This window comes from Kazachstania africana, chromosome 2 (assembly GCF_000304475.1).
Source record: "Kazachstania africana CBS 2517 chromosome 2, complete genome".
Classification (NCBI taxonomy): Eukaryota; Fungi; Ascomycota; class Saccharomycetes; order Saccharomycetales; family Saccharomycetaceae; genus Kazachstania; species Kazachstania africana.
In genome coordinates this window covers 297,587-319,891 of record NC_018941.1, presented here as the reverse complement: position 1 = coordinate 319,891, position 22,305 = coordinate 297,587, and the positions used below count along the sequence as shown (strand labels likewise).

Sequence of the window (22,305 nt, the reverse complement as noted above, 5' to 3'; positions counted from 1 at the left end):
ATGAAATATATTATAGAATTTATAGAATTTATAGTCTTTCTTTTTGGCGCTATTATCATTACCCGCACCGCATTAGATATAGTGCAGCCTTAAGCTTTTTTTTTGTAAAAGTGGAAAATTGAACGAGTTCTGTCACGGGAAGATAGTAAAAGTAGTACACATCAACAAAAGTATATCCTATTGGGACGTTGAATTTGCCTGATTGAGCTCAGAACTGTCTATAAGGTGTCACATACTTCTGGAGAGTTCCCAATTAAGTTTAGAAAGCAGAATTAAATAGATTAAATTACGAGATACATATCCTAATACAAAATGTCTGGTAACGGTAAAAATTATGATTCTATAATGAAGATCTTATTGATCGGTGATTCTGGTGTCGGTAAATCATGTCTGTTAGTTAGATTTGTGGAAGACAAATTTAGTCCCTCTTTCATTACCACGATAGGTATCGATTTCAAAATCAAAACAGTTGATATCAACGGTAAGAAAGTTAAGTTACAATTGTGGGATACTGCTGGCCAAGAACGTTTCCGTACTATTACAACAGCCTACTACCGTGGTGCTATGGGTATTATACTTGTATACGATGTTACTGATGAAAGAACCTTCACCAATATCAAGCAATGGTTCAAGACCGTCAATGACCATGCTAACGACGATGCACAATTACTTTTGGTCGGTAATAAATCTGATATGGACACTAGGTTAGTCACCTACGAGCAAGGTGAAGCATTAGCCAAAGAATTAGGTTTGCCATTTGTCGAATCCAGTGCTAAAGATGATCAAAACGTGAATGAGATTTTCTTCACCTTAGCCAGACTAATTCAAGATAAAATTGACAGCAATAAATTATCTGATGCTAAAAACACTAATGATGGTAATGTTAACATCAAATCTAGCAGCAGCAGCATGTCTAAGGCCAACTGCTGTTGAAAGTATAACTAAGAAAAAAATAAAACTAAATAAAAATTAGGCAACAATGACTGTACATCTTTTTTTATCACACCTTTCACTATTGCTCTGTAAGTAAGTACTTTTTATCTACAATATGTATCCTTATATGTATCTTTATATGAACGTATAAATATCAATTACCAATATGATTTATTATGCTCTATTTTTATATTTATAGTATTAGTGATACCACTTTTTCATAAGGCGAAGAGCTGTAAATTTCTAAAAGTGAATTGGAAAAAGAATAGACAGTAACACTCCTATCAAGAGAACGGAGTTCATGACGTACAGCAAAGTTGTCATTGCTCATTAAGTCAGATATTAATAGCTTTTGTTAAGGAATAACGTGCATTTCAGAGAAGAACAGAACCTACATGTCCATTTCAAACTATAAAAGACGGACTTCACAGAATCCGTATTCACCATCGTTCTCATCGTTCACAATATACAGAACCGCAATGAGCAAACCTTCTCTATTTAGTCCAAGAAGGACTATGAGTGCAGTAGATACAATGGAGCACAATACAGGGCCTAATAAACTTAAAAGGTGCGCTTCATCTTCATCATCATCACACAACTTTCATGACTCCGAGTCTTCAATATTGAATTCAAGTAACATTGGACAGACATCTGGTGTTCTGACAAGTCTATATGATTCGGGAAGAATTGCTATATCTAATATCATGCATTCACAGTTAAATGACCATACAACTAATAGTAAGCATGAAATTGATTATAAAGAAACCTCTTTTACACCTTCAAAAAGAACTAAACTCGAGAAAACGAGACCTTTACAATCCAACAATGATGACGGCAGCAATGTGTTGAAGTTTTCAAAAGATCCTTTTGGTTGGAATAAATGGGAAACAACGCCGATTGGGGGCCCAAATGATCAAGATGATAGTAAGCCAGTCCAGTATGGTACAAGATTTATGAGAAGAAAAAAATCAAAGAGAGAAAATATCAATGATGCTAAAATGATTTTACGTGGTCGTTCAGATGAAGTTTCATATTTAAAGCAAATTTTTAATGGAGAATATACTCTTCCAAAGGTAATTGAGGATGAACGACAACAACAGTTGAAGCTCCTAGAGAGGGATAGAAAGACTGGCCAGCGCCATAATAAATTTAAGAAAACTGTGATTGATCTAACCGAGAGAATAAAGAATGTTTTGTTGGATAATAAACAGTCCCTACTTTTAAAACAGAAAAAAGAGGAGGATGACTTGATTTTTATTAAAGAAAAGAAGTTAACACCGTTAGAAAGAAAGCATAAAGAATTCTATAATGAAAATTTGAAATTAGATCAAACACTTCTCAATTTCGAAAAAGAATTCAAAAACTATAAGCAGTTGGTGGAAGAAAGAAAGAAGATACAGGATCTAATAAGAAAAAAAAGAGAGGAAGAATTAACTAAAAAACAAGCTTTAAAGAAACTGATCCCCGAATTAGATGCTTCTAAGATTGCTTTAGTTAAAAAGGCATTAAGCAGAAATGATAACAACATGGTAATGAATAAAGATAATTTGGAAATAAGAGTTAGAGATCTTAAAACTCTAGCACCTAAAAGGTGGCTAAATGATACTATAATCGAATATTTTATGAAGTCCATTGAGAAAAAGACAGAAAGAACAATTGCTTTCAACTCATTTTTTTACACAAGTCTTTCTGAACGTGGTTATCAAGGTGTGAGAAGGTGGATGAAAAGAAAGAAGGTGAAAATTGGAGAGTTAGATAAGATCTTTGTTCCAATTAATTTAAATCAATCTCACTGGGCTTTATGTCTAATTAATATTCCTGATAAGACGATTAGTTATGTTGATTCATTGTCTAATGGTCCTAGTGCAATGAGTTTTGCCATTTTAAGTGATTTGAAAAATTACGTCGTACAAGAAAGTGGAAAAATGATGGGGGAAGATTTTGAGTTCATGCATTTAGTTTGTCCGCAACAGCCCAATGGTTTCGATTGTGGTATTTATGTCTGCATGAATGCACTGTATCTAAGTAAAGATTCTGCATTGACATTTGATCATAAGGACGCTGTCAGAATGAGAATTTATATTGCGCATTTAATTTTATCAGATAGTACTAAATAGTTATTAATTATTTTTCATACTCTTGAATATTATTTCTAATATGTAAATATTGCAAAAAATTACGTATAAATAATACTTCTTTGCTTGTACTTTTTTCTTATTGATGAATAGTAGATATTCCTTTTTGCACTTCAATTGTCTTTTTTGTAATCATTACTAGATGCGTTAATGTTTTTATTCTTTTATTTTGCTAGAATTTTCATTGAAAGAACGAATAGAATTGGAATCTCCTCCGTCATTACTTGCATTGTCCGGTTTTTCAGTTTCCTTTTCATCTTCCGAAGCATCCTTTATATCCAGCTTCTTCATTTCGCTTAAAATAGTATTCATTTCTTCAATGGTGGATTCCTTGACGATATCGTGTTCTCTTACCAACTTATTCAGTTCTTCCGCCCATCCAAGTTCTTCAGCTAACAATTGTGCAGCGTCATCGGTAGTTCCTTCGAATAAAATGTCAGTTTTTCTGGGGTTTAAGCTAAAATCACCCACAGTTTCAAGGTTGATCAGAGCTCTCGGAATATCAGTAGGAACTTCCTCCGGTAGACTTGCAAATGGGTACACTGCAAGTGATGTACCTGCAACAATGATGATATATTCGGACTCGGAACTATTATTTGATAACAAACTCAAATCATCATCCCAGGTATCGAAGAATCTTGTGGGTAAATTCTCTCCAAAAAATACAATATTTGGTTTAATTAACCCATCACATTCATCACATTTTACAAAGTCACATCTACCTGTCCTTTCATTTTCATCCAGTTTATTTTTGAAGACATCCATGTCGAATTCTTTACGGCACTTTATACAGTGATTTTTGGCAAAATTCCCGTGCGCTTCAATAATAATATCTTTCTCAATACCTGCTTCTTGTTCCAAAGTATCGATATTTTGTGTGTAGACTCTCTTCAGTATCTTTTTTTCTTGGAATAGTTTTAAAAGATAGTGAAATTTTGATGGTTTGAATTTACCTGGATATAATTCAGTAGCTAGTGTATAGAATGGTAATGGATTATCCTCAAAGAACTCAATATCAAAAATTGCTTCTGCGTAGGGTAAATTAAGTTTTGCTAGATTACTGTATAGCCCTGTATCTGGTGATCTAAAATCGGGTATCCCACAGGATGTTGATATACCAGCTCCCACCATAAAGATCACTTTAGCATTTGGATTTAGTTTTACCTTGTCCGATAATACTTTAATTGCTTCGTCGTTTCTCAACGTCCTGGATCTCATTGCCACTTTGTATTTACTATAGATCGATAACAGTCAACTCATCGAGTTGTTAAACCTTACTTCTTATGTTTTATAGTGCCCAAATGAGATGCCCAAAAAAAAATATCAAGAGGAGTTTAAAAAATTTCGACCCCAGTGAGGATTGAACTCACGATCTTGCGATTAACAGTCGCACGCCTTAACCAGCTTGGCCATGGAGTCATACTACTAATGATTTGTCAATTTCTTAATTTTGCAACCTCCATGTGTGTGTATTAAAAACAAGCCCAATACATGCCACCGTTTCCAGAACTATTCAATGTGCTGGAAATGGCATTATACTGGCATTTCAATGTTTTGATAGTTAGAATAACAAATTTAGAATGTTATAGTAGAATTGAACAATAAATATGGCGTGAGAAACACGACTACATATCATCATGCAATAAATATGGTACGATAATTACGACAACGTGTTGACTCGTAAATCTAGAACATGAGAATTGACATAAATCAAAATGTGTTTGAAAAAGTATAAATACGCAGGTGAACACTGAAGCTTGACCAAAGTTTGTATCACTTTATATTATTTTATATTAGGATTATATTTTATATATAGCTGGTGCATTATTTGGTATAGCCATTGAAAAGAATTACTTTACTAACTTGACTGATCTTTAACAGTATGAACACAATTAATGAAAATACTATACAAGAGGCAAGCTCTGAGGTTCCTTTACGCCAGTTCCGTCAAAAAATAAAATTTAGCTGAGTAGCCCGGCGTGTATTGAGAGTATGCTAAATAAAATATTCTCCTTTAGCGTTTCTTTCTTTGCCTAGCCCAGAACATCATACCAAATTTGTGGTAGAAACGATATTCATCGCGACATCAGAAACGTTGGGGCCCAAGTGTTCTACATACGATGTTGCTAATGGCCCTTAGTTAGTTCCTATCTAGTTTAATAGCTGAATTTAGCGATTCTGCAGGAGAAGTGGTATAATTTTTTAGTTTTTCCAAGTGAAGATATCAATATCAATTGTAGGAGGTATCTCAGAAGAGATGGGACTATAGGCTTACGGCGTATTACTTGGGCTGATTATACAGGATAGTAAATGCAGGATGGAGAGACTAAAAGCATTTCTTTTTGGGTTGAATATTACCTAAAACAGAATATTATTATTATAATTTAAAATTTTATATTGATTTTGATAAACTTTTAAATATTAGTTGAGTTTTTACATATTTTAGTCATGTGAAATCTTCTCTAGCTGTACAATTGATCAAAAATGTAAAGCCAACACTTGAAGTGGCACTGATTTGTTTTAGCTCAATTCAAGATACCATAAGAACGAACTATTATTGTAATTTACAGGAACACGATGGGAGATTATTTTATTATCGAGTTAAGGTCACCCACCACCTTCCTTTCACTTGCTAAATATTCTATTTTCTCACAAAAAAATACCACAACACTAGAATATCTCCCAGTTTGGTTCTAACATTGCACTTCATCACCATATCAAACTGAACCCTTCATACGTCCTACTACACAAGATATAGCCAAAAGTTTAGGTCTACAAGGGCAAAAATCACCAAAAAACTTGGCAGAAGAAAACAAACGGACGAATATCCATCAATTCCCAACAACTCTTAACACCAAACTGAGGGTCTTGTGCCCCCCGTCATTCTGTCGCTTGCCTTTATACTATCATATTAAGCTCTCATTTTTTTTTTCTCTCACTCAAACTGCGAAAACTAAATGGAAGATATATTAAGCTGGGCTTAGAAGGAAGGGCTTTCTTCAACAGTCTTATCGCAAACAAGACAAACAGGAGATTCCTGAAACCTATAGGAGAAATGTTTTTGCAGGTAGTATCGTACATTGGTACTGTTGTCGGTTTCCTTTTTCTGACTTTATCGATAGCATCCGGTTTGTACTACGTCAGCGAAATAGTGGAAGAACATAGTGAACCGACAAGAAGATTTCTATCAAGAGCTATCTACACAATCATGGTTATTTTGGTACTCTTACTTCTCTTCGACAAGTTCCCATTCAAATTGACACTATTCTCTATAATCTCACATGTTATTTACTACCAGAATTTGAAGAAATTCCCATTTATCTCGTTAACAAGTCCAACCTTCATTCTAAGTTGTCTTTGTGTTATTCTAAATCACTACTTTTGGTTTAAGTATTTCAACCACGTCGAGATTCCACCTCAATTCAAATATAATCCAAACTACGTACCACCAAGACGTGCGACTTTCTCCGAAGTGGCATCATTCTTTGCGTTATGTATCTGGTTCATACCCTTTGCTCTCTTTGTCTCCCTATCTGCCGGCGATTACGTTTTACCAACCACCACCGAAATAAATAAGAAGCAAGATGTTACAGATCTAGATAGTGAGGCTCCAAAGAGGTTACGTAAGAAAACCGTTGGTTTGGCTCGTGTAGTCATCAATAATATTAGAAAACAGATACGTCTCGTCCTTAGAACACTTGGATTCGACATCGAACCAGAATATGAGCCTTTGGCTATCTGAAGCAATCAAGTTTTATAAAGTTCGTATGGTATATAGAAGCAGTTCTAAAATGAGAGAACTTGCGTTTTAACTGAGAGCATCATTATATTTTTAGATTTTCAGTCAGTATTGAAGAAAACTGAATCCTCGCATCGACCTTTTAGGTGATCACTTATTACATAGTAAAGTGCTGGAATCAAGTTCGACAGACCATACACTATGAGCGATATACGATATAGTTTGAGAAACATTTATTGGTCGAAAGATTACATAACTGGTATTAAAGCCTTTTTAACGAGGGTTGCCAGTGAAAACAAGTTAGTCCACGATAAGATAGAATTTTATACTGACTATCTGGCTAAATGCTGGAGACCGTTTATTTCTCATCTGGAAGCATTGGAGCATGATCACGAGGTTCCAGTGGCTTTAAAGAATCTTGTAACAGGATACAATGGACTGAAGATCGAAAAAACAATAAATGAACAATGCATAGAGGTTTTACAAGTGATTTACAGAGATAATTGGAAGATGCACCATGAATTGAATGAAGAATTAATGCAATTATTTGATGCGTATGCTAACGATTTCAAATTAACTAAAGAAGCATTCATAGAATGTGAAAATCGTGCTAATCTTCCCTCAAAGACAAAGATAAAAAATGAGTCAGGTGATGAAACTGTTGAGGAGACAAATGTCGAGCCTTCTATTGTCCCTTTATTCGCGAATGTAACGTTTCCTTTTGTTTTGGACGATAAATTGAATTTCAAGAATGAGAAAGAATTGTTTGATTTTAGTGTTGCATTGAAGGAAAAAACTTTGACTGAAAGGAGCATTGTTCCAATTCCGAAGTTGACGAATGAATTTTTCAAAGCTGAGAATATTATAAATGCCATTAAGAAAATTGAACCAAGGATAAATTCTTCTCCTTTCAATGTTAATCATATTGGACAGCAACTGCTTATTTTAGGTTTAATCTCTGAATATTCTCTTTACAGTAGTAATCCTAAAAGTTTTGATATTAACAAGTATTATTATTGGAATAACGGGATATTAGCCGAAAAAGTTGATTCACCTGATAAATCTAAGACGTCCAATGCTTTAAAATCGGAAAATAGCATACAGTCTTCCATATCGTCGTGGATTAGGAAAGTTAGTGGTACTACTTTGGACGACAATTCAGAAGCAGAAAAATTATCTTTCGAATTTACTGAATGGCGTAAGACATTTGTTAAAAGATTCAACAGGTTAGAGTACTCTGAGGCTCAATTAGAGAATATATTTTTCCATTCATGCAATAAATATGAAAATATTTCTCTTGAAACGAACAAAATTGTAAATGAAACGAACAGAGTTTTCAAAAGACTCATAGAAAACACCCAAGGACATTCGGCCAGTGAAGATACAATTGAAAACGAAAAGACTTTAGAAAATATAAATTATTCAATGGGGTTCTTTTGTAGAGGTAACACTGTACCTTTTACAAAATGGTCCAATTCTCTAACTTCTTCGCAGCAAAAGTTTATGTTTGGAACAAGTGAAATTGACTCTGATATTTCAAATTCAGTGAGACTTTTACTCTGCACAATCGAAGGCTATGAAAAAGAAGAAATCTACAAAAATTGGGCTAGTAACGTAAGCTTTATAAGACCAAACAATTTGAAGAGAGAAATTTTGACGGAATTTATTAATGACAATATAGATTCTAACTCGTTGGCGCTACAGGCGACAGTTTCAAAATATTCAAATACGACGAAATTTGTCGCCAAGGATTGGGTTGATCTAATGAAGTTGTGGCTTACTGAATTACCCGATAGTTTGATCCCATCAATTTTATTTGACACCATTAAGAAAAATCGTGATCTTAATGATTTTGAATGGGTAGATAAAATCCCATTAGGAAATCTTCAAGTTCTTTTAGAGATATCTTGCCATTTCAAACGACTCGGAAACGAAGGCGGTGACATCAAGTGCTTATTTTGGGAGAATGGGGACATACCCTTTTATCATTATTTTGTAAGAAATCCAACTTCGAAGAAGGATTACGAAGATGATATTTTGAAATTAACACCTGTAATTCACCGTTTTCTTACTAGTTCCAAGATAGAAGCAAAACTTGCAAAAAAAAAAACTGAGAAACTAACTGAAAAAGTGAATATACTTGTGGAAAAAGCTGAGCCAATGGGACTAGCAGATGCAAAAGAAATTAAACGTTCAAACAGTTTCAGCATACCTTTGTTACAAACCAGCCAAAATGGTGAGGACGAAGAATTTTTACCTTTGCCATTCAAGACAAGTTCTGCTATGGCTTCACCTAAGGGTAAGAGAAGAAGTGGTATAAATCTACTTACAAATAGCCCTTTAGAGAAACAAGAAGATTGATTAAACTTTTCATAGCACTGATAGCGCCGATCAAGGACTCTGTAGGGATCGGTACTAAAATTTTGAGGGACGTCTTACTTTATGTGTTTATCTACTCTGTCTCTTGAATTATTCTGGACGTTCTAACAATAAATTCCGAAAGAAACTTCTGATTTACATTACATCACTTTATGCCGTAGTATGCCTTCTGGGAATCATAAATCAAAGCAATTTTCTGGATTTACAGTCAAAGCCATCATTTGCCCATTAGTTTTCTTGTGACATTTTTCACATATATAGTAGCATCAAATATTTTTTTCATTTTTAATTCTTAATAATGATATCATTTTTTATGGAGGTGTTGTTAACATTAACTTACCTCTTGAGACCAACACTTGTATGCTGTTGTTTTCTTTTACATAGAATCAATTAGAACAGTAGCTTATTACTATGCATAACTCAATATTGAGGTCATTAGTGTCATTGGACAAACCGGAGTTATAAAAATCAGGCCGGTGCCAAGTCATGTGACCTTTCAGTGTGGACTAACACAATTACAGTCGATAACTAGCACCGCCGCCGGGGTTATAATCAGGCAAAAAAAGCAGTCGTCTTTGTCGACGATTACCAAGAGAGTATACAACAAAAAGCGATCATATAGCCAAGCGCTAGTTCACTTATTTGTCCTTCGGATCACAAAGTTCTGGAACGATAGGGAATCAATTCTAATGGTGAGCAAGTGCAGATCATTCTTTTGACTTCAACAGATTCTTGCCAGTCCAACATTAGAAAAATAGCGATAGTCATTCCACCATTCTCCAATGGTATGGGAAGCACCTGCCAGCCATGATTGTGCTCTCACTCTCAAGATCTATTCTGAGAATTGAACTGCCTAAATTACTCGTTTCCCAAAATAATATATACTGCATATCTTCACTGAGAGCTCGACCCAGGAGAAAAGCCGAAACCCCAGTAATACTGATTTTCTCTTTCCTCCGCGTTTCCAGTGCTCGAAACTTGCTGCTTTGGCCCCTATATTGAAAAACAACGAAAGGCACTTTTTTTTCTCGAGGATCTCTTACGTAAAATGAGCGCAAAAATTTAAGGCAATCATTAGTAGTTTTATTCCCCGAAGAGCCAAAAGGGAGAATCTCCTTCTTGGCTAGTAATCTGTCCTGCTAGGCGGTATTCCATTGAGTTACGGATGCCATGGAGTGAGGGAGAATGGCGAAAAAAGGATAGGCTCATTACCGCGCCAACTGTCGCGCGGTTCTTCTACAATGATACAATTAAACAGCATATTGGCTTATATCACTAATGACACCGATCAGCGGCGTTTTCCTGGACTCGAAAATACGTTGCAGCGGTAATATGCGCAAGAAAAGAGAACGGTACTTGTATGAAAAAAGATCCTTGACCTTCTACAATGCACCGTTGCTTTTAAAATTATCACCGTTGACCATTTTCTGTCTTGTTCCAGCTTTGATAGTTTCTATCTTATTTAAACCACTTGAAATTTCATTTTAAACTTACAAAAGTATTTTTTTTCTTTTCCACCATTAATCCACCTCTATAGAAGTACCAACAAGTTTTAAGTCAATTAAAACAAAGTTACGTTCTAAAAGTACAAAACACACAAACACTCAATAATAACACAATGTCTGGTGATTTAGGTTTAATCGGTTTAGCCGTCATGGGTCAAAATTTGATCATGAACATGGCTGATCACGGTTTCGAAGTCGTCGCCTACAACAGAACTACTAGTAAAGTCGACGAATTTTTAGCCAACGGTGCTAAGGGTAAGTCAATTGTTGGTGCCCATTCTTTAGAAGATCTTGTTTCTAAATTAAAGAGACCAAGAAAGGTTATGTTACTGGTTAAGGCTGGTAATCCAGTTGACTACATCATCAACGATTTAGTTCCATTACTAGAAGAAGGTGATATCATCATTGATGGTGGTAACTCTCATTTCCCAGACTCCAACAGACGTTACGAAGAATTAAAGAAGAAAGGTATCCTATTTGTCGGTTCCGGTGTCTCTGGTGGTGAGGAAGGTGCTAGATACGGTCCATCTTTAATGCCGGGTGGTGATGAAAGAGCTTGGCCATTCATCAAGGACATTTTCCAAAGTGTCTCCGCTAAGTCTGACGGTGAACCATGTTGTGACTGGGTTGGCCCAGCTGGTGCAGGTCACTACGTCAAAATGGTCCACAACGGTATTGAATATGGTGACATGCAATTGATCTGTGAAGCTTACGATATTATGAAGAGAATTGGTGGTTTTACTGATAAAGAAATCGGTGATGTTTTCACTACATGGAACAAAGGTGTCCTAGACTCTTTCTTAATTGAGATCACTAGAGATATTTTAAAGTTCGATGATGTCGATGGTAAGCCATTGGTCGAGAAGATCATGGATACCGCTGGCCAAAAGGGTACCGGTAAATGGACTGCTATGAATGCTTTAGATTTAGGTATGCCAGTCACTTTAATAGGTGAAGCTGTCTTTGGCCGTTGTTTATCTGCTATAAAGAGTGAAAGAGTTAGAGCTTCTGAAACTTTAGTTGGTCCAGAAATTCCAAAGGATGCCGTCAAGAACAGACAAGAATTTATTGACGAATTAGAACAAGCTTTATATGCTTCCAAGATTATCTCTTACGCACAAGGTTTCATGTTAATTCGTGAAGCCGCCAAGACTTACGGTTGGAAATTAAATAACCCAGCTATCGCTTTAATGTGGAGAGGTGGCTGTATTATTAGATCTGTTTTCTTAGGTGAAATCACCAAGGCTTACAGAACCAACCCAGACTTAGAAAACTTATTACTTGACAAGTTCTTCACTGATGCTGTTACCAAAGCTCAATTAGGCTGGAGAAAGACTGTTGCTTTAGCTACTACTTACGGTGTCCCAACTCCAACTTTCTCCACTGCTTTAGCTTTCTACGATGGTTACAGATCTGCTAGATTACCAGCTAACTTATTGCAGGCTCAAAGAGATTACTTCGGTGCTCACACATTCAGAGTCTTACCAGAATTTGCTTCTGAAAACTTACCAGAAGGTAAGGATATCCACATTAACTGGACCGGTCATGGTGGTAACATCTCCGCTTCCACTTACGATGCTTAAGCATTATATATTCTAACGGTATGTATCTAGAATAACTTTTATGACTGTTATGTATAGATTTAATAAAAATTAGTCAATTATTATTAGTATCAACATCAGCTCTTTTTTTCCTGCCCTGGCGTCGAGAGGTCTGTCGCTTCAAGGTGACAAGTGACACAAATTATAATTATTACAGGAAAATCAGCTTAGAATGAAATAACTAAAGGCCATAATAAATACCACTTAGTATTACTAGGCCTCTTGTTTTTCATATATGTTCACCTTTTTCTATGGGTTCACAAGAAATGGATGCAAACAAAAGTAATGACACCAATTTAGAGAATGTTACATTGCCCTTCCCTGAACCACTTCGCAGTCATCCAAAGGTCCAACAATATCTGAGAACTAAAGATAGAGAACCTACTGAAAATAATAAATTGGTACAAAAAGTGAAAAAATGGATTACATCAAGACTTTTAAAGGAAGGTCTAGACGAGAATTCTTTCGCCTCAAGAGATGAGAAAGAGTTAGACACTAATTCAAGAAGGCTTTCTGGGTTAGAGTTCTCTCCATTTGAAATAAACTTAACAGAGGAACTTAATAATTCAAAAAAGAGAAACAATAATGCTGAATTTCCCTTTGCAATTGAAGATAGCGATGATAAAAGTAGTGAAGACACATTTTTAACTGGACATAACGTCACTGCCAAAAATATTCCAAGATGCCCTTTACCACGGCCCCTATACTCTTCATCCCCAAAGTTAAACGTACCTGGCGAACATAAAGACAGAATATACCAAAATGGGGATATATTTAGTAAAATTGACGGTCCTTTAGACTTGGCATCTGTTGCTCAACTATCAAACTATTTGAAAAACAAGCGTGTCACTTGCCAACAATTAAGAAAACGTCTTCTTAATGTTGCTCTGAAGAAGGAAGCTGAATCAAAGTCGATAAATAAGTTCTTGAAAGATTTAAATAATTGGGGAGAAAACTCTTTGATTAAAGACGACTCAGGCGATACAGAAAGTGTTTTAAAAGAAATAAATGATCTATTCACTAAGGACCAACAACTTCAGTTTGAAATCTCAAATAAAATAAAGGACCTTTCAAAAAATTTAGAATATATTGCCTTACAAGAGGGAGAATTAATTAAAGTAGGTAAACATCTAGTTCGTGATCACAAGAAGTATTTATATATTAAAGAAAGAAAAGGTGACAATTTTACACAGATTAACTTCCTTCTGGACAAAATAAGCTACTCAGCAACTAGTTACAATGCCATTAGAACGTGTTTTCAAGACAAAATCCGTATAAATATGAGGGAACTGTTCCAAAAATTGAGTTATGATTATTACGAACATGCTGCTGACTTGAAAGAGGCTTCTAAGGAAGCTGTACGCCATTGTTTGGCGGCATTAGAGGCGAATGATGTAGAGAACTTTACGCCACAGCTTGAAGAACTAAGAAGGAGACGAGTAGAGAAGCTGTGGTCAACTCTTTCACCAGAAGAGAGAGCCAATCCAAGAAAATGGGAAAATATCAAAAATGGAATATATGACTGTAATGATTCTCTGTTGAAAGAAATTTATAAGAGTTTGCCCGTAGATTACACACCTTCTCCATTATTGCTTCATACTGAACAACCAAGCTTGAATTTTAAAACTGGATTGGAAGACAGTACTACAGAAATATTTTCCAATGATAGTGAATATAATCCACTAACAACAAACACACACTTCATGAATAATCAGTCACTCATCCCTGGTTATCTTGTAGATGAACAAAATAATGCAGATGGTGGCAGTAATACAATATCAAATAGCCCTCGTGGCGTAATGAGTTATGAAGTACCGACAATACCACTACAATTCAAAGAAAATAAGAAGGAAAACGAATTAATTTTGAAGAAGAATACTGTTAGTAAAGAAATCATTGATCAAACGGACAACCCACACAAAATACATGTATTGAAACCTGTCCCGTTACAAATTGAAAAGGACATGAAACAAAGACATGTCAGAGAAATTTCTGGACATAATAACGCATCAAGACATTTGCAAAAGAAGGCAGAATATACGTTTGAAACTGCTGAATTAGAAGCAAATGTTTGGAATGGTACTTTAAATTCTCGTTGATTTTTGCAACAAAATTTTTATACATATAGACACCAGCGCATATATGCTATTTAATGCACAATGAAGTAAAATTGCTTTATAGAAAACAACATGTATCCTGGTTAAATACTTACTTAGTTATATGGATTGTACGAATAATATCTAATGTTTCCTCCAACACTTTTTTGCTTGACAGAAATCATGTCTCTTGAGCAACTGCCAGTTCATCGTGTACGTTAATATTTATTTCTTGTTCAATGTAGTACATTCTACGAACTAAGCTATCTATTTTCTTACTTTGCATAAAAAGTACTTCATCAGAAGTAATGTTGGAAATAACATTATTACTGTACTTCTGATGATTATCGAAGTCTTGTTCATCCCAATTGACTGAATAATCCACGGTAAAACAATCGTCACCCCAAATATCTTCGTCAATCTCATAAATTGGGATATTATCGATCCAGTTGTTGACTTTTTCTTTATGGGACATGTTCGCTGCACTTCTAGGATCAAAGTAAACGGGGAAGCTTTCACCGATACAACTGTCGCTCTCAGCCTCAGCATTAAGATTATAGTAAGGATAAGTCGTGTAATGAGGTGTTTGTGCTGGTGCTGACTGATAAGGGAATCCTGCGTTGAAGCTTGAATATCCAGAAGTTAAATTTGCGTTTTGGTGGGACGTATAATTAAGAGCATTGCTATACTGAGGAATCGTTGAATCTGTAACTCTATAATGAGAACTAGTATTCATTTGCTGTAAGCTCGAATTACTATTCTGATTTTTAATATGATGGTAGTAGTCCGGGACTTTGCGCTGCATATTACTTTGTTTTCCTCCTGTACTGCTCAAAGTTTGAGAAAAACCTGGCTCATTAGATTCCTGAACAAGCATTGAAGTTTGAAACTTCGTGTTTTTATTTGGTTTAGTATTACTCTCTTTTCGATTACCCATCCATGTTGTATTTGGGCAGCCTTCAATATTTGTACGCTGACCATTCACATTTAAAGGTTTAGTATATTTGAAAGGCATTGATCGGTCCGTTACTTCAGAAGGTCTATTCATACAATTTCTGGGTGAATTCAACAAGCAGTAGGATATACCAATACTTTGTAATTTTTATCGCTAACACAAATTCAATTTCACAAGAGACTTGATACCTTTGTCATAATATTATTTTCGTCATTTACTGACGCGATGACAGTTTAGAAACACACAGCGGTTCCATTCCACGATATATCTTGCGACACAAAAAGTTAGGCACACGCAAAGCACACCATATCTAGTATAATTTGTTGATCCAAAATTCAAAATCTAGATCAATTGTTGTGGCTACTTCATCAAAAAAAAATCATCTTGTTTTAACCGAGGTTCGAACTCGAGACCTTTGCCGTGTAAAGGCAACGTGATAACCACTACACTATTAAAACAGTTGATATGTTAGGTGACATTTAATTTCATCACCTAACAGCTCCAATCAAAATAAACGTGATAACCTTCGAAAGGAAAAACTGGCCCAAAATGTATACTCTGTATCTATCTGGACAAGATCGCTATAGGTAACTATATGAATTTCACAGAATAAGTCTGTACTTTGAAACAGCTAGAAAAGTGGTAGGTGAACCTCCTACAATAAACTCTAGTTTTGCTGTTCACTAAATGCAACATGTAAGCTTGCGCTAGTCATCTATACCTCTACTCCGAGAGGCAGTAGCAATTATTAATTATGGATGAGGTATTTGGAGATCATTTTTAAAGCAGTGTATACTTTTATATATCTGAAGATGGACATACCGAGCAGATATCGAGAAGGTTCGATGTTTTATATCTACAAAAAAAATTAGCAGAGTAGCTCCCAACAAAATACCGATATATACAATTCCTACTAATAAGCCCCAAATGCTTTTTTGCAAAGCTTTCAAGATATAACTTGCATGCTTCTTTAATATAGATATAACGGCGACAAATTACCTATCTAAATTTACAATAGCATCAGTAAAAGTCAAGCTCACTGTCCACACACTTATAAACATTGATGTTTGAATCGTGTGAACTTGCCGCTGCTAAAATCATTCTATGAGGGTGAAATGCCATGCTAGAAATAAAGGAGTTTGAGGAGTAAGATGTTATCCCTGTGGCAGCAAATGTACTTGCTACACTACTGCCCATAAGACCATGTGAGTTTTTAAATCGAGATAATAAATCACCAGAAGTTGTCCATATTTTTATCTGCCTAGTACCTGTAGCAAGTATCGGGGCATGTTCATGCAGTTGCATACTGGTCATAGTTGTAGTTCTTCTTTGATCTCCTGTCTGCTGATAGTTTTCGTCGTAGAAGGTATTTACGGGGTGTTGAGACCTGATATCCCATAGGTCAACTACACCTTTCGAAGTACCGCTTACCAGTTCCCTATATCCGCCTCTTTGCATTTGTACATTGTTAATGAAGGCCCCATTATTTCCAGTAGACCTCCAACGACGAACCACGGCATCTCTAGCCTCCATACGTCGGTCATAAACTCTCAAAGAACCGTCGGCAAACCCGGCAACGAAAATATTGCCCACCAGTTGGTCAGATGTCAATGAAGTAATCAGAGAGGAGCTTTTTGCAGGAATATCCAGTTCAATACTTTCAGTATGTGCGTCCCAAACCCTTATAATTTTTACATCACCTGTGGTTAAAAGGGACCCTCGTATTTGTTGCCAGTTGGTTATTAGACCGCTTGACCTTGGCGTCAGTAACATTTCTGTCAGACCTCTCCAGGCAGAAATCATTTCGACGTCTTCACTGGAAGAATAGCTCCTATAGATTTTGATAATACCATCTGAAGAGCCACACATAAGTAGACCAATATCATCTTCATTGATGAATTTGATATCGGTAATTTTTGTACCAAAAGGATTACCGTTAGAAAATCTGGATATCATCAATTTTTTTTCTATGTCAAATACCGATATATTATCTTTATCATCACCAACAACCAATTGGTCCTCAAATTGATTAAAGTTCATGACTTTTGGCTGAGATTTGTTGTCTAAGGTAGAGAATTTTTTGGACCAGTCTCCGTATAGTGCTAGCGTCTTTTGACTTTGGGTTTCCCTTATAATAACATCATTTCTATTTCTGCGCCACAATTTGGCGTTATATTCCAAACTTCCTACCTCATCTGCTTCTTGCTTTCTCATTTGAGGCTCCTGAAAGTATTCACTGGCATAGTCAAGAAAAGAGCTTTTTAGAGGAAACGTCAAAGGAAGCCTAGGTTCTTTGTACCTGGGTGTGCGTGGTACAGGAGATGTACCATGTGAAACACTTAATAAAGATATGCCTTTTTTCTCATTATTGCTTAATATGGACACATTATCCTCATTATCTGATGTCATATCGCCAATACGAAATGATTTGAACAGTCTACCCAAAGATGTGCTATTATGTAGCGTATTCTCAGTATCGGGCATGTTTTGATTGTATTTTGAGTTTTTATCGAAAGTGCCATTGATCGAAGGCGTAAAAGATTTAACCTGCGTCTTCGAAGGATTGACACTGAAACCCATCTTATTATTTGTACTGCCTTTTGCACTTCTTTTCATCAGGTAATGTTCTAGTTTGGAAAAAGGTACCTCCAAATCCTTATGTGCGCTTAGTTCAGCAAGAATGTAGTCTATAACCTGCTCGGCCTTCCTTCTATTTTCTAGATATGGATCTCCCGCAAGTATTAGCAGCGCCTTCCAAACAGTATTAAACACTGAACCATGACTGATAGGATGTTTATCTGCAAAAATCATGCTTTCTGGATCAAGCCCTTCTAGTTGGGCAATATCTAGGGTCAGCTCATTGAATGCAACAACAATAAAAAACGTAATATAGCGCTCAACAACCTGTGAAAAATATACAATGGCTTCTTTCCTAACAAGCGGTGAACCATCATTGATAAGTCCCAAAACTGCTATTAAATTAGTTATCTCTTGAGATTTGAGTTTTTTAATTTCAATAAGTTCAAGCTCGGACTGCATGTACTGACAGATGCTTAGTTGCTTTTCTATTTTTGACAACTGGATTTCAAAATGCTGTTGTTGCTGATGATTTTGTTTCTGATGAATATTAGTTTGTATTTGTTGTGCCTGATATTGTAATTGTTGAAACTGTTGTTCGTATTCCTGCTGCAAATTGCCTATAAAGTCATTATCATCTACAGTAGAAATGAAAAAGTTAAGGGACAATAAAGCTGCTGTCCTAACTTCAGGAACAGGATCGCGTATGCAGTTTAACAAAGTGTCTAATACACCCGTTTTCATTGATATAGATTTATGAAGTGGATTTTGTACGAAAAGTAGACCAAGTAAAATGGCGCTCCATTGTCTCAAAAGAGGCACCTCTGAGCTAGTACTATATGTGCAAAGTTTTTGGACCAATTCTAAATGAAAAGTATATTTTTGACCCAGAGCAAAATCCCTTACGAACGAAGCCAGCACAAATACAGCCATGGCCTTCTGCTCATCCGTGGTATCGTTAATGTGATGATTATATGGTGGAGTATTCGGAGTAGCTGTTCCGTTGAACTGCTGGTCATTAATGTATAGTCTTCCATTTTGCGGAGCATTGGAAGAAAGTGGTGAAAAGGGTACACTGTTGTCTAACGAAGAAGAGGCGCTCATACCAAACTGCGGTACAATTACATGAATGAAGTACATGTAGCCCCTTTCCTTTATCAAATCTGCCTGAGTATTTTTATAGTCAATAGACATTATCCGTGCCCATATGAAAACTAAAATAGGCTTCAACTCCGGAGCAGGACTTTGTAATAACTTCAAAACGTAGGGAAATATACCGATGGAAAGCGAAAGATAAACACCCCACGGTCCTAAATCTAAGAATCTGGAGAGCAGCACAAGAGCCCTTATACGATGAGCCTGAGAAAGCAACACTTGAAGAACAATAGGCAGCTGTTCAGGCGGGTTTCTAACGTTAGAAGCATACTTCAGCCATAGCTCAAATGCTGTTAGATTTTGTTCAAAAAATCCTGTAAACTGTTGTTGGGCTGATTGTTGTACAGTTCGTAAACCTACTTGAGATTTTCTAGTTTGCAATGCGGGATGAGTTGCTAGGGACATGGTACTCAAATTACCAACGGCGAATCTTGACTGTGCATGCACACTTTCTTGCTTATTAGTATCATGCTGTTCCTGTTGAGCAAATTTCGATTGAAAGCTTTCTTGTTGTCGAAGAATCATCTGCGCCTCTAATTCAGATGTTTGAGGTGAGTTTTTTAGATCATAAATAATTTTGTCCAAAACTTCATCGATGGCCAAATCCCAGGACTTCCACATAGGATGTGTTGCTATGCTGTCTGGTAACTCTGGGTCGGATATTGGGTGGCAATTATACCATGGTATAATCCTCTTTGCCAACAAGAAGTTACGAAATAACGCAGCGATCATAAGGTCATGTCTAAATAACTTTTTGAATAGTGGTCTAGGTAGTGAAGTCCATGCTATTGTATCAGTAATTGCTGTAAAAATCCAATTTAGTTCACCAAGCGGAGTTCTTCTATCAGAAAGTGTACCGGGAATATGAACATTTGGAATCTTGTTTCTCATGGAGTCTTTCGAAGAACGTCCAGAAGGATTAGGAGCCTCGAAAAAAATCTTGTACTTCGTATCTTTTAAAGGTGATTGTAGCAGGAAGACTCTGACACTTATCTCTATGGGACAGGTTAAACAACAAGTGAAGAGATCTGCGGGTAATTCGGGACTCATGAGTAATAGCTCGTCTGCGCCACATGATGCAAGTTGATAGCAATCTTTATATGCAGAAGTCGGTGAGGATGCTGCCGCGTCATGATTTCCTTCTTCATCATCTATGATACGCTTGTTCACAAATTTTTTGAAATTAGTAACAATATTTCCAGCGTTATTACAGTCATAAACAAAAATGCAAGGTGCTCCTAACCATGTTTGTAGATCATATAGTGACACGGGAATATATTGTGTATAGCCCCTATTAAAGACCCAAATTTCACCTGAAGAGGTGGGACGAGGGACACCATGACCATTATAGTGAAATAATATCTGATCGTCCCTAGATGTCCTCCTCAAGGAGTTACAAAACCTCTTAACATCTTCCACGCAAGGATCCAAACTTTGTTTATAACGTGTCCTCAATGATAAGGTTTCGTATTGAGATTGTAAATTCTTCCCTATTTGTTCAATGGCTTTTTTGGAATCTTGGAAATTCAATGGGTCTACCCAGGCCTCCATTCTAGCACAGGGATGTGTCTTGATAACATCCGGAGGATCAACACCGAGATTTAGACACAGCAGCAATGCTGCGCTGACAGTCTTTTGACGATCTTTTGTAATTTTCCAATCCAGTATTGGCTGATAATAACGGTCCCTGTCTTCAGCTTTTACTTCTTCTGGGATAGGATTACCACTTGTTAGATGTTTTTTATCATCGAAATAGAATATAAATTCATTAGCCAAGGATTGAAGAAACTGTTCATCTTTGTACTGTTCATCAAAACCATGTCTCATTTCAGTGTTTAACGGCTTCAGGGGCTGTGGTCCATAAAAAACCTGCATTTCTCTTTATTTATTTCAGTTCTAATTCGTATGGTCCCTATATCTATGAAAAAAGAATGTTGTGTAGTGTAATAAAGCTAATTACTCGCCAAGTTTTCCTGTCAAAGAAGACAATGCCGTTTCACTATAACAAATGAATGGAAGTAGCCACACACTGATAGCTAACTGGTCTTGTTATGAATGTAAAATAACGTTTAAGCATATACAGTTACTACATTACATTTCCAAAATATCATAACGTAGGGCTCGCTCACATCATGAATTCGGCGATGCAGTGAAAAATTTCAGATAATCCCTCTTAAATTACTAATTAGTAACCATATCTATTACATCATTTCTTCTCTCCTAACCTCCCAAAACAAGACATTAAAGAAGTACATTTAGCTACAAAATAATGGCCAGTTCAGCTCACAATCCATCCATTTTGTTGAAGAGGGTGTTGAGTTTAACAGAACCATCATCATTTATACTGTGTCTGGACAGCGTGTCACAGTCTTCAAGTTATCTCATCGAAGAACTTGTATTCAATGCAAATAAGTCTGCTGGTACAAACATAATATTTGTTTCTTTTGAAACAAATGATAAGCCAGAATATGCATCTAATTTTATCGATGCTGAAAATATGGATTTGGCAAAAATTGGCCAACTAGTTAAGAGTTACCTACCTTCTTCCTCAGAGACACGTAGGAGTAAAAATCTGGTCATAGTTGATTCACTCAATTGCATTTCAAGATCACATCTCACCCAGTTTGTTTCCTCTATAGCATCTCCTCATGCTACCATAGTTGCTACTTATCATAAAGACGTACCAGAAGTCGATGAGCATGGTCTTGAAAATTATCCATCTGCGGTGGAACTACTCAAGTTCATTTCGACTACTATAATGAACATCAATCCAATTCTTCCTAGGAGTTTAGACAGGGAGGAATTAAACATATCTCTAAATAGGTTCCGTATGCCTCGCGGTCTAAACAATCCAACTTTCAAATTAGAATTTACAAATCGTAGACGTTCAGGTAGAGCTTTGAGTTATGAATTTAATGTTGATACAGTAAACCACAACTACTCGATAGTTATGGAGGCCGGAACCGAAGATGGTGTGGTTGAGACGCCTGAAATGCTTCAAGACTTAGCCACCTTCAACCTTTCTACGTCTGCCAAACAAAAGGAGGCAAAAGATCAAGTTGCACTACCATTTTTGGAAGCCCAGTCCTTCTCTGCTGGTGGGGCCATTGTATATGAGTATGAAAAAGATGATGATTACGATGAAGAAGACCCATATGAAGATCCATTTTAATGTGGCATCAAGTACGCCTCTTTTTTCAACCTCTATCATATCATCATCGAACTTTTTA

At 36.2% G+C, this 22,305-nt stretch overlaps 10 protein-coding genes and 2 non-coding genes across 12 annotated transcripts; 7 read left to right on the top strand and 5 right to left on the bottom strand.

The window, feature by feature from the left end:
* Window positions 1-312: 312 nt before the first annotated feature.
* KAFR0B01660 (Rab GTPase family protein) lies at window positions 313-933 on the top strand (the record flags this gene model as incomplete). The annotated part of the gene is made up of 1 exon (XM_003955551.1): window positions 313-933. One exon carries the CDS (start codon window positions 313-315, stop codon window positions 931-933), a length of 621 nt encoding a protein of 206 aa, XP_003955600.1.
* A 395-nt stretch (window positions 934-1,328) lies between these two features.
* Window positions 1,329-3,050, top strand: ULP1 (SUMO protease ULP1; the record flags this gene model as incomplete). Its single annotated transcript, XM_003955550.1, has 1 exon — window positions 1,329-3,050. The coding sequence occupies one exon, from the start codon at window positions 1,329-1,331 to the stop codon at window positions 3,048-3,050; it is 1,722 nt and encodes a 573-aa protein (XP_003955599.1).
* A 174-nt stretch (window positions 3,051-3,224) lies between these two features.
* HST2 (histone deacetylase HST2) lies at window positions 3,225-4,286 on the bottom strand (the record flags this gene model as incomplete). Its single annotated transcript, XM_003955549.1, has 1 exon — window positions 3,225-4,286. The coding sequence occupies one exon, from the start codon at window positions 4,284-4,286 to the stop codon at window positions 3,225-3,227; it is 1,062 nt and encodes a 353-aa protein (XP_003955598.1).
* Window positions 4,287-4,413: 127 nt separating this feature from the next.
* KAFR0Btrna5N lies at window positions 4,414-4,487 on the bottom strand. The gene has a single exon. It is a non-coding gene; the product is annotated as a tRNA-Asn (tRNA).
* A 1,636-nt stretch (window positions 4,488-6,123) lies between these two features.
* On the top strand, window positions 6,124-6,810 carry SVP26 (Svp26p; the record flags this gene model as incomplete). The annotated part of the gene is made up of 1 exon (XM_003955548.1): window positions 6,124-6,810. One exon carries the CDS (start codon window positions 6,124-6,126, stop codon window positions 6,808-6,810), a length of 687 nt encoding a protein of 228 aa, XP_003955597.1.
* A 198-nt stretch (window positions 6,811-7,008) lies between these two features.
* On the top strand, window positions 7,009-9,168 carry RGD3 (Rgd3p; the record flags this gene model as incomplete). The annotated part of the gene is made up of 1 exon (XM_003955547.1): window positions 7,009-9,168. The coding sequence occupies one exon, from the start codon at window positions 7,009-7,011 to the stop codon at window positions 9,166-9,168; it is 2,160 nt and encodes a 719-aa protein (XP_003955596.1).
* A 1,636-nt stretch (window positions 9,169-10,804) lies between these two features.
* On the top strand, window positions 10,805-12,274 carry GND1 (phosphogluconate dehydrogenase (decarboxylating) GND1; the record flags this gene model as incomplete). The annotated part of the gene is made up of 1 exon (XM_003955546.1): window positions 10,805-12,274. The coding sequence occupies one exon, from the start codon at window positions 10,805-10,807 to the stop codon at window positions 12,272-12,274; it is 1,470 nt and encodes a 489-aa protein (XP_003955595.1).
* Window positions 12,275-12,558: 284 nt separating this feature from the next.
* Window positions 12,559-14,391, top strand: SSP1 (Ssp1p; the record flags this gene model as incomplete). The annotated part of the gene is made up of 1 exon (XM_003955545.1): window positions 12,559-14,391. One exon carries the CDS (start codon window positions 12,559-12,561, stop codon window positions 14,389-14,391), a length of 1,833 nt encoding a protein of 610 aa, XP_003955594.1.
* Window positions 14,392-14,569: 178 nt separating this feature from the next.
* Window positions 14,570-15,436, bottom strand: PFS1 (Pfs1p; the record flags this gene model as incomplete). Its single annotated transcript, XM_003955544.1, has 1 exon — window positions 14,570-15,436. One exon carries the CDS (start codon window positions 15,434-15,436, stop codon window positions 14,570-14,572), a length of 867 nt encoding a protein of 288 aa, XP_003955593.1.
* A 292-nt stretch (window positions 15,437-15,728) lies between these two features.
* KAFR0Btrna5V lies at window positions 15,729-15,801 on the bottom strand. The gene has a single exon. It is a non-coding gene; the product is annotated as a tRNA-Val (tRNA).
* A 562-nt stretch (window positions 15,802-16,363) lies between these two features.
* Window positions 16,364-20,950, bottom strand: KOG1 (ubiquitin-binding TORC1 subunit KOG1; the record flags this gene model as incomplete). Its single annotated transcript, XM_003955543.1, has 1 exon — window positions 16,364-20,950. One exon carries the CDS (start codon window positions 20,948-20,950, stop codon window positions 16,364-16,366), a length of 4,587 nt encoding a protein of 1,528 aa, XP_003955592.1.
* Window positions 20,951-21,344: 394 nt separating this feature from the next.
* On the top strand, window positions 21,345-22,247 carry IKI1 (Elongator subunit IKI1; the record flags this gene model as incomplete). The annotated part of the gene is made up of 1 exon (XM_003955542.1): window positions 21,345-22,247. One exon carries the CDS (start codon window positions 21,345-21,347, stop codon window positions 22,245-22,247), a length of 903 nt encoding a protein of 300 aa, XP_003955591.1.
* Window positions 22,248-22,305: the final 58 nt, after the last annotated feature.